General features: G+C 39.7%; 1 protein-coding gene across 1 annotated transcript; it reads left to right on the plus strand.

The window, feature by feature from the left end:
* Positions 1–96: 96 nt before the first annotated feature.
* Positions 97–10241, plus strand: rack1 (receptor for activated C kinase 1). Its single transcript, XM_073067495.1, has 8 exons — positions 97–313; positions 3603–3774; positions 4123–4270; positions 6250–6345; positions 7069–7179; positions 7847–7987; positions 9242–9352; positions 10103–10241. The coding sequence occupies exons 1-8, from the start codon at positions 205–207 to the stop codon at positions 10166–10168; spliced, it is 954 nt and encodes a 317-aa protein (XP_072923596.1). The 5' UTR covers positions 97–204; the 3' UTR covers positions 10169–10241.
* The last annotated feature ends 5077 nt before the right edge of the window (positions 10242–15318 follow it).

The following is a 15318-nucleotide window of genomic DNA, read 5'->3' on the forward strand; positions in this document are numbered from 1 at the left end:
ACAATAACTCCATCTCCCACTATACAAAGCGGCGACCTCGGTGGCCGCTCGGTGCGCCTAGCCCCGCGTCTGTGCGTCATATCCGGGCGCGGCCCGGCGGCTTCCTCTTTCTCCGTGGCTGTGGGGAAGGCCGCTTTGTAGAGGCAAAGGCTTGTGCCACAATCCGCTTCCATCGGCTCTGAGGACGCTCGATTTCCAGTTGCAATGACGGAGCAGATGACCCTTCGCGGGACCCTAAAGGGTCATAATGGCTGGGTGACACAAATCGCCACTACCCCGCAATTTCCAGACATGATTCTCTCAGCGTCCCGAGGTAGGCCAGATCGGGACAGGCAGAAGTGTTGGCAGGCCGCGGTGTTGGCAATGTGGGCCGAGCCGAGCAACGTTTTGCTCGACTTTGCATTTAATTTTACTTGTGCTTTCCTCTATTGTATATGCTTTAAAACTATCGAGCTATTCTCCTCGTGGCTCTCTATCAGGAGAGGATGCAAGTTCAACCTAGTGTGCTGACATCCGCCGGTGGAGAGCCTTAACTCTTTGCAATCCTAAAAGAGCGGTGGAAAGCAAGTTGAAAAACTGATTAACTCAATGCAGCCAACATTTTAATGAACATGTTATGTCCGAAAGAGATGTGGGAGATCTAAAACTTTTTTTTTGCTCAGGAGACGGACACAGTATATAGAAGTGAGGCAAAGTTGTAACGAGGTCACGGATCCTAAACAGATTATAGATTATTTGCTGTTTGAGACTTATTAGGGGTGGATAAATCACCAGGGCCTGACAAGGTGTTCCCTTGGACCTTGTGGGAGGATAGTGCAGAAATTGCAGAGGCCCTAGCAGAGATATTTTTAAAACATCCTTAGTCACGGGTGAGGTGCCAGAGAATTTGCGGATTACTATGTTATGTTGTATAAGAAAGGCTCTTAGAGCAAGTCAAGAAATTATAGGGTGGTGAGTCTGACGTCAGTAATGGCAAAGTTATTAGAAGGTATTCTAAGGGACCAAATATATAAGTATTTGGATAGACTGGGACTGATTAGGAACAAGAGATGCTGAACATCCAAGCAACACACAAAACGCTGGAGGAACGCAGCAGACTAGGGAGCATCTATGGAAAAGAGTACAGTCGACTTTTTTCTCTGGTCCTGCTGAAGGGTCTCAGCCCAAAATGTTGACAGTACACTTGCATAGATGCAATCTGGCTTGCTGAATGTGTGTTGCTAGGAGTTCCTCCAGGGACTGATTAGGGATAGTCGATGTGGCATTGTGCATGGTAAGTCATGTCTAACCAATTTTATGAGAATTTTTCAAGGAAGTAGCCAGGAAAGCTGATGAAGGCAAAGCAGTGGATGTTGTCTACATGGATTTTAGCAAGGCTTTTATGGTCCCTCATGGGAGGTTGGTCAAGAAAGTTCAGTTGCTCGGCATTCAAAATGTAGTAGTAAATAGGCACAGAGAGTGGTAGATAGTGGCCTTTGACTGGAGGCCTGTGCCTAGTGGTGTGCCACTAGGATTGGTGCTCAGTCCATTATTTGTCCATGTGTATCAATGATCTGGATGATAAGTGGCTAACTGGATCGGCAAATTTGTTGGTGCCACAGGATTGGGGGTGTACTGGACAGGAAGAAAGACTCAAAGCTTACAGCGGGATCTGGACCAGCTGGAAAAATGGCAGATGGAATTTAATGAAGACAAGTGTCAGGTGCACTTTGGGAGGACCAACTAGGGTGGTCTTAGACGATCAACAGTAGAAGAGAGGGATCTGGGAATACAGATCCATAATTCCTTGAAAGTGGTATCACAGGTAGATAGGGTCATTAAGACACTTCGGCTTATATAAATTAAAGGTACAGTATTGAGTACAGGAGTTGGGGTTTTTGTATTGAAATTGTATAAGATGTTGGTGAGGCCTAATTTGGAGTATTGTGCGAAATTTTTGTCACCTACAAGGAAGATGTAAATCAGATTGAATGACTCAAAAATTACAAGAATGTTGCCAGGACTTGAGGACCTGAGTTGTAGGGGAAGATTGAATAGCTTAGGACTTTATTCCCTCAAACATAGAAGATTAAGGGGAGATTTGATCAAAGTATATAAAATTATGAGGGGTATAGATTGGGTAAATGCGAGCAGGCTTTTTCCACTGAGGTTGAGTGAGAGACTACAAATAGAGGTCATGGGTTAAGAGTGAAAGGTGAGATGTTTAAGAGGAACTTGAGGGGTAACTTGTTCACTCAGGGTGGTGAGTGTAGAAGAAGCTGCTAGGACAAGTGGTAAATGGGCTTTGATTTAAAGCATTTCAGAGTAATTTGGATACATGTGTAGCTGAGAAGGGTATGGAGAGAAGGCCTTGGTGCAGGTCAATGGGACTAGGCAAATTAATGGTTCGGCATGGACTGAAGGGCCCGTTTCTGTGCTGTAGTGTTCTATGACTGTATGCTTGCATCTAGTTGCCTTTGAAACCTGCATAAACCAAAGTGCTTTCTGTTACTTAAGGGCCCTCTGTAAGATGTACAAGGCTTTGTTGAGGCATAAGTGGAAGCAGAATTTGTGCTTTCTCATCATTTTAATATATTTATGATTGATCCTTTAATTCCACGTAGGCTGCTAAGTCTCCCATACCTTTCTGTGCAAATTATCTGGATGTCATTCTTGAATCTTCTCAATGTCTGAGCATCAATACTGCTCCAAATTTCAGACTGTTGAAAGTTTAAGATATAAATTTTCAGTCATTTCAACTTTAAATGGCTCAGCTCTTGGGCCTCCAGTTGTAGATTTTCTGCTGTGGAGGTATATCAGTGTAGCTCACGTTCCTGTAAGGACGTACTTTTCATAAGTAAATGTGGGCTATTTCCTTTAATTTTTTTTTACAACAATTTCCCCAATCTGTGGAATAAAGGTAAAGTCATACTGCACTGCCCCCCCCCCCCCCGTTTATTCTTTGGTAAATTTGCAGCAAGATTTCCATTCTCATTTATATTGATCTGTGCAATATATATAGTCTTAGAATTGGTTTCTTAATTGCTTTGTTTTTTCCATGTTTTTGTGTGAATTCATCTGTGTACACTATCATTAAAATTCCTTGCTGCTTTAAGTGCTATTTATACATTCATTCTGTCAAAATAAATACAATTCTGGATTATACCATAGGCCATCTTCCTATCCACTCCGTTACATTTATTTGTCCAGGAGAAAATATAACAAATTTGAAATGGATCGTTTGAGCTAAAGGAAATGGAAGCAAAGGTTTGAAATTCTGCAAAATCTGAAATGCAAAATGATTTAAAAGATCCAGACCGGATATGTAGTGAAAACATATCAATTAATCTACTGAATTCAGATTTTTTTCCTGGAAGTTTATTTCAAAATTCCCACTTGGGTGGAAAACAGCAACAGCTTTTATGGATCTTTCAGTCGTCTTTCATACTTAACAGTTATCAAGTAGAAATAAATTCTAATTTCCCTTGATTAGCTATTGTGCTAGTAAAAAATTAGTTATTATAAAATGAGATGTGGATAAGTTGCAATAAGAAATGGGTCATTGTAGATGAGTAGCAGTAGCTTCATTCAATTTTTGGTTCACTATGTTTATTCTATTTCAGATAAAACTATCATCATGTGGAAACTAACTCGGGATGAGACTAGCTACGGTGTCCCTCAACGTTCCCTCCATGGTCATTCTCACTTTATTAGTGACGTGGTCATTTCTTCTGATGGTCAGTTTGCCCTCTCTGGCTCCTGGGATGGAACCCTACGACTTTGGGATTTGACAACGTAAGAATGCATATAAATTGCTATTTTCATATAGTTGCATTTAGATAGATACTTTATTCATCCCCATGGGGAAATTCAACTTTTTTTCCAATGTCCCATACACTTGTTGTAGCAAAACTAATTACATACAATACTTAACTCAGTAAAAAATATGATATGCATCTAAATCACTATCTCAAAAAGCATTAATAATAGCTTTTAAAAAGTTCTTAAGTCATAATTTATTTAAAAGACATTTAAAATCCAACTTGTATTGATTGAAGAATTTAGAGCTTAATTTTACAACGAATGGTAATTCTTTCTGTAACTTCCTGGGAATGTTATGAAGCCAGTTTTATTACTTTCCAGGGGCTTAACTACCCGTCGATTTGTTGGTCACACCAAGGATGTTCTGAGTGTTGCCTTTTCAGCAGATAATCGCCAGATTGTGTCTGGTTCCCGTGATAAAACAGTTAAACTATGGAACACCCTGGGAGTTTGCAAATATACCATTCAGGTAACTTCAAGGCTGTGAATTTTTATATTTCCATATACTTTAACATACATTGTTGTCTTATCTTCCTGGTATTCACCCCCTTACTTTATGCTTGAGTTCTGTCACTAAACTGAGTTACATTCCTGAGGTGAAATGTAGATGCTAGACATTGAGGAAGAAAGCTTTAGAATGCAGGATGATGTAGGTAGTCTGGACAGTCGAGCAGAAATGTGGCAGATGGAACTCCATACAGTGGTGTGCCAAGGCCAAAAGAGGAAGAATGTCATAAGTTGTGAGAGAAGGAGGAATATGTGCCTACAGATTAAAGTAGTACAGGTGAATTAGTTAATAAATATGTGTATGTTATTGGGCAAGACACAGAATAAGAGCTCAGGAAAATTGATACAACTATATACAACTATTGGCCTTTATAAATTAAGGTATTGAGTATAAGAGTTGGAATGTAATGGTGAGGTTATGACATTGGAGACATTGGTGAGACCGAATTTGGAGTATTGAGTGCGGTTTTGGTCACCTAATTACAGGAAGGATATTAGTAAGGTTGAAAGAGTGCAGAGAAGGTTTACAAGGATGACTTGAGAAACTGAGTAACAGAGAAAAGTTGAATAGGTTAGGACTTTATTCCCTGGAGCGTAGGAGAATGAGGGGTGATTTGATAGAGGTGTTTAAAGTTATGATGGGTATAGATAGAGTGAATGCAAGCAGGCTTTTTCCACTGAGGCTAGGGGAGAAAAAAAACAGAGGTCATGGGTTAAGGGTGAAGGGGGGAAAGTTTAAAGGGAACATTGGGGGGCTTCTTCACGCAGAGAGTGGTGGGAGTGTGGAATGAGCTACCAGATGAAGTGGTGAATGCAGGCTCACTTTTGACATTTGAGGAAAAACTTGGACAGGTATATGGATGAGAGGGGTTTGGAGGGATATGGCCCAGGTGCAGGTCAGTGGGACTATGCAGAAAAATGGTTCGGCACAGCCAAGAAGGGCCAAAAGGCCTGTTTCTGTGCTGTAATGTTCTATGGTTCTGTATAATGTTAATTGACAATTTGGTGTGCTGTTCTGGTCATTGATGTAAGGTATATGTGATTAATACTGGAATGCTTCTGGAGATATGACAAGATTGCCAGGCTAATAAAATTTCAGCTCTGTGGAAAGGCTGGATGGATTAGTTATTTTTTTGGTACAGAGAAGATCGAGTGTAAAATTCAGGGGCTAAGTTGGTAGATGGGGCAAAAGTTGACAAACGTTTTTAAACCAGTGAAAGGATGGGGACATGAGAAATGCTTCTCTAGGAGAGACGTAGGAGTCTGCAACTCACTGCCAATGCTCAGTGTATCTTAAAAAAGTTTTGCAGAACCAGAAATCCATAAAGCTGAATGGTTGAATTGGATTGGGTGTTTTTTAATGTCTTTTTAAAATTTCTATGGTCATGAAATGACAAATGTCATAATCTCATTGTATGGATGAGAATGGACTGAATAAATCCATTGTGTGTTATAATTGTACAAAACCTGGAATTACTGTATTGGCTGTACAGTATGTCAAGTTTAGCTGTCTTGCCCACTTCTAATTTAATACAGCTTGATTGTGTTGTGTATTCAGTTTCAAACAATGTTTAATGTTGAACTGTTAAAAATGTGACTTTTATATTGTGGAAAAGAAGAAGCCTCAGACTAGATTTTCTTAACCACAGGATTGTATTTGGTATCAGTGGAGTTTTTTCATTGTTTGTTCAAGGCAGTGTAGAAACTGAAATTTGCTTTTCAATAGTTGGTACTGTGGAATGCTGTTTATCAGATGATGCGCTTTCATTTGATAAATAAAGTATGGTAGGAAAGTTATTATACATGTCTTGGCATCTTGAAATTGTATACACCTTAGCTGATATATTGTGGTAGGAATTCTGCAATGAGTGAATGGAAATAATGATGGATTTGTTGTAATAACTACCAAATCTTACACATTTTTATCCATTAAAAATCTAGGATGAATGCCACTGTGAATGGGTTTCGTGTGTTCGCTTCTCACCAAATAGCAGTAATCCCATCATTGTTTCCTGTGGTTGGGATAAACTGGTTAAGGTAAGTATATCAAAATTACAGATTAAAAGTTTTGAGTGGAGGGTTGTTACAGCAGAATTTGTACTTCTTTGATATTTGAATTACTTTTTTGAGATGGACTGCATATAAGATTTTGTGTTCATTCTCTTGTTTTATCCAGTTCATTTTGGGGATTTGCTATTCTTTTAATTTGTGAAGAAGGATCCCTGTGTGTGACATGCACAAAATACTGGAGGAACCCAGCAGGCCATGCAGCATCTATGGAAAAGAAAGTGTGTAGAACATGCTACTTTGCACACATTGCATTCATGTGCAAGGCTTTTCTTTAGACAGAAAGAATTGGCATATTCTGTTCATGTTGACACTCTGAGTAATCCCATCATTCCATTCTCCCCACTTACTTCTCTGTGACCCTTTTATAATTGCCCATCAACTCCACACTGAGCATCCTTCCACCCATTCTACACTTAGAATAATTTGCAGTAATTAATAAACCTACCATCTAATATGTACAGGGAAATAGGAGTTTAACAGATCACCTGGAGAATCATGTATGGTGATGGAGAACATGTAAGCTCCACATAGCACCCATGGTCAGAGTTGGTGCCAGAGCTGTAAGATACTACCTAAACCACTTTGCAGCCCACTATAAATCCTCCCTTGAGTTCTTTGGTTACTTAAAAATAGCATTATTTAACACAAAACTATTGAATTTAAAAATGTATTAAATGTTATCTCTTCTAGGTTTGGAACCTAGCCAATTGCAAACTGAAAACAAATCATATTGGACATGCTGGTTACCTGAACACCGTTACTGTTTCCCCTGATGGATCCCTGTGTGCTTCAGGTGGCAAGGTACACTTCTGTTTTGTGTGCTTACTATTTTCATTTGCTGACTAAATTGTAACAAGTTTCCTTATCAACTCTTAATAAGATTAAAGCATTCATATGACTTTCATATGAAGAAAGACTGGATCAACTAGGCTTATACTCACTGGAATTTAGAAGATTGAGGGGGGATCTTATTGAAACGTATAAAATTCTAAAGGGATTGGACAGGCTAGATGCAGGAAGATTGTTTCCGATGTTGGGGAAGTCCAGAACGAGGGGTCACAGTTTAAGGATAAAGGGGAAGCCTTTTAGGACCGAGATGAGGAAAAACTTCTTCACACAGAGAGTGGTGAATCTGTGGAATTCTCTGCCACAGGAAACAGTTGAGGCCGGTTCATTGGCTATATTTAAGAGGAAGTTAGATATGGCCCTTGTGGCTAAAGGGATCAGGGGGTATGGAGAGAAAGCAGGTACAGGGTCCTGAGTTGGATGATCTGCCATGATCATACTGAATGGCGGTGCAGGCTGGAAGGGCCGAATGGCCTACTCCTGCACCTATTTTCTATGTTTCTATTTGCATAGGTATGATATTTGCCTGCTGGGCTTAAACATTTAAAACAAAAGCTAGCAAGTGTTCAGTGGTGAGGAAGCTGTGAATTGTATTTCATGTCAAATGTTTTCTGTTCTGTAGGATGGACAGGCCATGTTGTGGGACCTGAATGAGGGAAAACATCTGTACACCCTGGATGGTGGTGACATCATCAATGCCTTGTGCTTCAGCCCAAATAGGTACTGGCTGTGTGCTGCCACTGGGCCAAGCATTAAAATTTGGGTAAGTGTACTATAATTTTCAGATTTTCTTCTAAGCACTGAAAGGTGAAACTGTTCCTAAGAGACAAATTAAGATAGGTGTTCATTAATTTTAAAGCAGACTGTTTCTTAAGAGTGTACACTCAGTGGCTACTTTATTAGATGCATCTGTACACATCGTTAATTTAATCAGCCAATCATGACAGCAGTTCAATGCATGAAAGCATGCAGGCATGATCAAGAAATTCAGTTGTTCAGCCCCACCATCAGATCGAGAAAGGAGTGTGATCTAAGTTATTTTGACCATGGAAATGATTGTTGGTGCGTGACGAGGGGTTTGAGTATCTCAGAAGTTGTGATCTGAGATTTTCACACAAATCTCACACTTGGAGTTCAGAGAATGGGGCAAAAAATAACAGAAAACATCCTAGTGAGCAGCAGTTCTGTGTGTGAAAATACCTTGCTAATAGGAGATATCAAAAGAGAAAAGCCAGACAGGTTCAAGCTGACAAACAGGGAACAGTAACTGAAATAATCATGCTTTACAAGCAGTGTGCAGAAGTGCATCTCATAAATTACAACATGCCAAACCTCGAAATGGGTGCGCAGCAGAAGACCACAAACATACACTCAATGGTCACTTTATTAGCTACCTCCTAGGCTGAGTGTAAAATGAAACTGCACCTGTCCCTTGTCTGTTCGTCCCTCCCCACTGATCTCCCTCCTTGAGAATCCTTGAAATCGGAACAAGTGCGTGACCTGCCCTTTCACCATCTCCTGTCAGTTTCTCCCTTTTTGTGGTCTGGGGCTAGCACTTGGTTTGCTTTGAGTATATAGTCTATGCTTTGTTTAGTTTTAAATATTAGTTGATATAGAAACTAAAATATGTAATGATTGCAGCCTAACACTTGTTTTCCTTCAAACTGACATATTTATCAGGTAAGAATGGGCAATGCTCAGTTTTCTCCTAACTGGGCACTGCTTACTCGATGGTGTTTTATCCACAAGGGAAGGATAGCTGGCTTTTAAGAATTTAAGAGAAATTTGGATAGGTGCATGGATGGCAAGGGGTATAGAGGGCAATGATCTGGGTGCAGGTCAATGTAATTAGGTATAATAGTTGACAATGGGCTAGATGGGCCAAAAGGCGTTTTTGTGCTGTTGTGTGCTATGACTCCTAAGAATGCCAATGCCTCCAAAATGCAATAACAGTTAAACAATTTTTTAAAAACTGTATTAGTGGTCATTCTAAAATATATTTTTGAATTGTTCACAGGACCTGGAAGGAAAAATCATAGTGGATGAATTGCGACAGGAAGTAATTAGCACCAGCAGTAAAGCAGAGCCTCCACAGTGTACATGCCTGGCTTGGTCTGCGGATGGACAGGTATCGATGAACTATGACCAATATTCCTATGATATTCATTCATATGAGCATCTTACCCTTATGGGGATGCTAAGTGATGTGTAAAAGTCTTAGGCACTCTAGATTTTTTTTATATGGCTTCAGATAGTATGCCCTCCACAGAGCCCTGATATCAACATCATTGAGGCTGTTTGAATTACCTGGAGAGACAGAAGTAAGTGAGACCACCAAAGTCTGCAGAAGAACTGTAGCAAGTTCTCCAAGGTGTAACAACAACCTACCAGCAGATTTTTCTTATAAAAACTGCACTACGGTGTATCTAAGAGAAATGATGCAGTTTTAATGGCAAAGGGTGGTCACACCAAATATTGATTTGATTTAGTTTTTTTACTATTTACTGCTCTTTATAGTATTTTTGATGTTTAGAACCTTTTATTAGTTTTGAAAGCATCTTTGCTTTACAGAATTTTTTTACGTGCCTAAGACTTCAGTACAGTACTGTACTGTGTATGTTCTACAAATATGAGGGATTTGAGCTGATCGCTTATTAGTTGGAATGGTGGCATTACGTGTGGTGTCTATGCACAGTATGTAGATCAAGTATTTCTTATGGCTGCTGAGAATATCTTGCAGTCCCAGTAGCAAGTTCTTGGTTTAGCTGTTTGCATGTGAATCTAGAAATGTAGAGATACTGATTTTAAGTTAAATTTTAAGTTTTCTGTGTTTTAAAATTTGCAATATAAGATTAACTTCTGACTTTATTTCTTGCAGACATTGTTTGCTGGCTACACGGACAACCTTATCAGAGTCTGGCAGGTCACCATTGGAACAAGATGAAGTGCATTTTGCAAGAAGATGAAGAATCTTGTTTGGGCTGATTCAAAATAAAATATTGTTACTTTTCAACTGACTATGTGCAGTGAACACTTATTCAGTTCCTTATTCTTTTCTGGGTGGATAATTATTCCAAAGATCCACTTTATCTGCCATCTGAAACAGTTTGTTTTAGATGTTGATTTGCTCCGTTATTTTTGTAATGGTTGTATTTGTGATTGAGATCAATTTGGGTATTTTGTTTGTGCCTGGTTTCCAATCCGCACTTCGCATACAATTTTTATAGCTTGGAGATTTTTTTTCTTAAATTGAACACATCTGGGTTCTGAATAGCAACATTTCACCATACTGTCATTTTAGTCGAGATTAATTTAGCAGCTAGCTCCAATTCAAAGAGCATAATCCATCTTAACATCTTGGTTGAGTTGTTGGTTCTTGCTATCTGTTCTTTGTAAAATGCAAAAATTGCTTGTTATTTTTTAAAGAACAGTAGACCTCTGCTCTACTAGTCATTTTGTAAAACCTGTTGGTTAACATCCAACAAATGGTGGGGGTTGCAGAATACTTATATTCTTCAGGGGTAAATTTATCTTTGTATTTTTCCTGTTTGTCAAGTTTCTTGCTGTGAGATAATTAATAATTTGGTTGAGGGTCTTTAGAACTAGAGAGAAATTGTCACTTTGAGATTGGGTCTCCTGGATGATTAGAGTAGAATAGAGAGAGCACCAATGTTCTGCTGTTCAGTGTTTTAGGCAATAGATGACTGACAATTTTACTGACCACACTATAGGTCAAAGACTGTCATATGCATAAGTGCATGTACAGGTGCAATGGAAAAACATGTAGCAGCATCAGAAGAAACATTTGGCGGGTCAATCTAGATCAGTGGTTCCCAGAATGGGTGATAGAGGATGCTCAGTTTGAAAGAGGGTTATTTGAGGCTTAAATTAAGAAATGAACAAGCCATGGCAGTATTGTGATGGCCAACCTCAATTTTATTTTTACAGCTGCACAGACCAATCATTGCTCTGAGTAGGAAATTTTAAGATGGCCTGAAAACTGCGCAGCACTTTATTTCAACCTGTAAAAGAAAATTCCAGCTGTGCCACAACAAAGGCTATGTGTGTAGAGCATTTCGGTTACTGTGCAGCTTGGAGGAAACTGAACAGTGCACATGGCAACAGAAATGGGATTGGTTAGTGTTGCTGTAATTAGGGAAGTTGATACTTTATGGATCTGTGCGGGTACAAGAGGGAGGGACATGGTAACAGTGAACATGAGGAAAGGCAGTCGTGCAAGAAGACTTCTCATCAAAGGGAGAGGAGGTTGCTGAGAGGGTTGAACAGTTATTGGAGCCAGAGACTATGGTGGATCATGTGCTTCATACATTACATTGCTGATTGCTAAATCTAGGAAATCCCATACAATTGGAGAGGGGAGGTTCAGAGACAACTGTTCAACAACAAATAGATGAAAACCTTGAAAATGAATAACATACTTAAGGATGCAGTTGGATTAGAGAACTTTGCCTCTTGGTTATGTTCATTTAAAAGATGGAAGTGTGGTTCAAGAGTTACTTGCAAGGGAGCCAGAAATAGATGCAAAGGCGGAGTCAATATTTTGGGTATTAAGCAATTTTTCAAAAAAGGACCTAAAATTCTTGCTTCTGTAACAGATGGGGCTCCAATGTCAGGATGCCACGGTGTGGTTATTATTTTCTTGAAAAAAGCTGTACCTGACTTATTTACCATTCATTGTAATTCAGACAGCATTGTGTCACAAAAAAAACCTTAAATACTGCAGTAAATACACTGCGGTAAATAAAATCAAGTTTCATATGCTCTCTATTGACTAATTGAGAGCTTTGTATAGGAAACGGTGAAGTTTGAATGCTTGCTGTTGCACACACAAGTATTGTCAAAAGGAAATGGCCTGCAATGCTTTTAAGCGCTTGAATGCATTATTCAGTAATTGACTCGAGAATATTAGGTGTAACATTGCTTGGTAGAATTATTTGCAAAATTTATTGAAATCCTGAGTCAAATCCATCGTCTCCACATTTCTGCCCCAGTTATTCCTATTTGAGTGTATCATTGGTCATCACTGCCTTTTCCAATTTCCAAGCCTCTTTTTGCATCAGTCCTCACAGTGTGCCAGATGTTTAAGGGTGCAAGGGAAGAAAAGTGAGTACAGTTACTATTATAAGGGAGAAGGTGCTTGAAAAACTGAAAGACCGAAGGGTGCATAAGTCACCTGGACCAGATGAGCTGCACCCTAGGGTTCTGAAACTGGTAGTGGTAGAGATTGTGGAGGCATTGGTAATGATCTTTAAAGGAATCGTTGGACTCTGGCATGGTTCTGGAGGACTGGCAAATTGCAAATGTCACTCCACTCTTTAAGAAAGGAAATAATATACCAGTTAGCCTGACTTCAGTGGCTGGAAAGATGTTGGGAGTCGATTGTTAAGGATGAGGTTATGGAGTACTTAGTGACGCATGGCAAGATAGGTCACAAAATCAGCATGGTTTCCTTCAGAGAAAATCTTGCTTGACGAACCTGTTGGAATTCTTTTGAGGAGATTACAAGTAGGATAGATAAAGGGGGGTGCAATGGATGTTGTGTATTTGGACTTTCAGGATGCCTTTGATGAGGTGCCTAAGAGGCTGCTTACCAAGTTAAGAGCCTGTGGTATTACAGGAAAGGTACTGGCATGGTTAGAGTGTTGGCTGATCGCTAGAAGGCAGTGAGTGGTAATAAAAGGATCCTTTACTGGTTAGCTACCAGTGACTAGTGGTGTTCTGAAGGGACTGTGTTTTATGCTGTATATCAATGATTTAGATTATGGAATAGATGGCTTTGTTGCTAAATTTGCAGATGATATGAAGATTGTTGGAGGGGCAGAGAGTGTTAAACAGGAAAGCTGCAGAAGGACTTGGATTAGGAGAATGGCCAAAAAAGTGGCAAATGAAATACAATGTTGGAAAATGCATGGTCATGTACTTTGGCAGAAGAAATAAATGTGCAGACTATTTTCTATATGGGGAGAAAATCCAAAAATAAGATATAAAGGGAATTGGGAGTCCTTGTGCAGAACAACCTAAAGGTTAACTTGCAGGTTGAGTCAGTATTGAGAAAAGCAAATACCATGTTAGCATTCATTTCAAGAGGTCTAGAATACAAGAGGAAGGATGTGATGCTGAGGCTTTATAAGGCACTGGTGAGGCCTCCTCACCTTGAGTATTGTGAACAGTTTTGGGGCCTTCATCTTAGAAAAGATGTGCTGGCATCAGAGATGGTTCAGAGGAGGTTAACAAGGATGATTCCAGGAATGAAAGGGTTATCACAGGAGGAATGTTTGACAGCTCTGGGTTTGTACATTGGAATTTAGAGGGATGGGGGGGGGGGGGGTAATCTCATTGAAATCTTATGAATGTTGTAAGGCCCAGACATAGTAAATGTGGAAAGGATGTATACCATGTGGGGGAGTCCAGGACAAGAGTGCACAGCTTCAGGATAGAGGGGCATCTGTTTAAAGTAGATGAGGAGAAATTTCTTTAGCCAAAGGGTGGTGAATTTATGAAATTTATTATCACAGGCAGCTGTGGAGGCCAGGTCATTGGGTGTATTTAAGGCAGTTCTTGATTGGACACAATATCAAATGTTACAGTGAGTGGGGCTGAGGAGGGTTAATGGGTCAGCCATGATTGAATGGTGGAGCAGACTCAATGGGCCAAATAGCCTAAGAATACCAAATGGTGATCTTCAAGTATACTGTGCCCACCTGGGTGTGCTGCGTAAAGAAATGTCAGAGATTTCAGGATCTCTCGATCCAAATTCTTGATTGGGTAATAAATCCATTCCTGAGCACTTGTAATAATGAGGAATTAACAGGAAGGATGGAGGAAGAACTGCTCTTATGACGAAATGACTGAGCTGAAGCTGAGGTTCAAGAAATGTCATAGTAAGACCTTTGGTTGTTGAAAAAAAATCCCTGAATGTTATCCTGCAATGTAGGAAAAGGCCAAGATATTCTTCATTGTGTTTACAACATAATATTCAGTGGAGTGGAGTGCAGTCAAAACAGACTACAATTTACTCATCGTGGGAATCTGAGACTCCAAAGTGACATTCAGTCTGATGATAAGCTGATACCACTGCACCAAGCCCATCCATCTCACTGAAAGCAATGAAGTAGACAATAGTTGGACTACTCATTTAAGCGCTAAAATTGTTGACGAAAAATGCTTTTATTGTAGTTAAATAATTTTATTTGTAGCTTTAAATAGATCTGAAGATTTTTTTGCAATTATTGTCACTGCTTTGAATTTGCAGTTCCTGTTTTCTTTCACTGTGTACCATAAATCAAAATTCTTTGTAGTTTTTTTATGTAATGGCTGCAAAGGGAGAGGGGACCACTAAGGATGTGGTCTGGGATCCAAAGGGGGGGGGGGGCAGTAACCTAAAAAAGTTTGGGAACCTCTGGTCTAGATCAATGAAGAACATCCAATCTGCTTTTATTGATTGTTATTTTTAAAACTGAGTTTTGTCTGTTTCTAACAATAGAAACAGTTTTAACAAACTGAGTCTGTATTTCTACCAATGATCTTTCTTAGGGCATCTTTTATTAGACTTGCAGGAAAGCTGCATAATATTTTGACACGTTCAGCCATTTCGAATCTCATGTTTATATGATAGTCTAAATTTGACAGTTCTGAATTATATTTTATTACTAATTTTATAACTTATTTGTAACAGGCAAGCTGAAGGTGGTAAGTTCAGTGCTTCATTGATCTTGGACCAAGGAAGCTGTTATTCAGTGTGCACGTTCCCTGTGAACCCATCAGGTTGGAGGCTACCTAGATGGAACATGAGGTGTTGCTCATCGAACCTGTGAGTGGCCTGAACGTGGCAGCAGAGGCCATTAATCAACAAATGGGGATAGGAATTGAAATACAGTACAGTACTGTGGTTGGCCACCAGGAAATGCCGCTTGTAGCGGTTGTTGTTGAGGTCCCAGTTGAATTTCTGTTCAGTGGAAATCCCTTGGAACTTGATGGTCGGGGGCATGATGGTAATGCTATTGAATGTTAAGGGCCTGTTGCCACAAAAAAGCAAATTCATAGTAAACACCCTACACTGGTTTGCTTTGCAAA

Source organism: Hemitrygon akajei, chromosome 15 (genome assembly GCF_048418815.1).
Source record: "Hemitrygon akajei chromosome 15, sHemAka1.3, whole genome shotgun sequence".
NCBI classification, from domain to species: domain Eukaryota; kingdom Metazoa; phylum Chordata; class Chondrichthyes; order Myliobatiformes; family Dasyatidae; genus Hemitrygon; species Hemitrygon akajei.

Coding starts and splice junctions, on each gene's coding strand:
- rack1 (XM_073067495.1), top strand. CDS start 205: ATGACGGAGCAGATGACCCTTCGCGGGACCCTAAAGGGTCATAATGGC. Junction 314..3,602: donor GATTCTCTCAGCGTCCCGAG/GTAGGCCAGATC, acceptor ATTCTATTTCAG/ATAAAACTATCATCATGTGG. Junction 9,353..10,102: donor CTTGGTCTGCGGATGGACAG/GTATCGATGAAC, acceptor TATTTCTTGCAG/ACATTGTTTGCTGGCTACAC.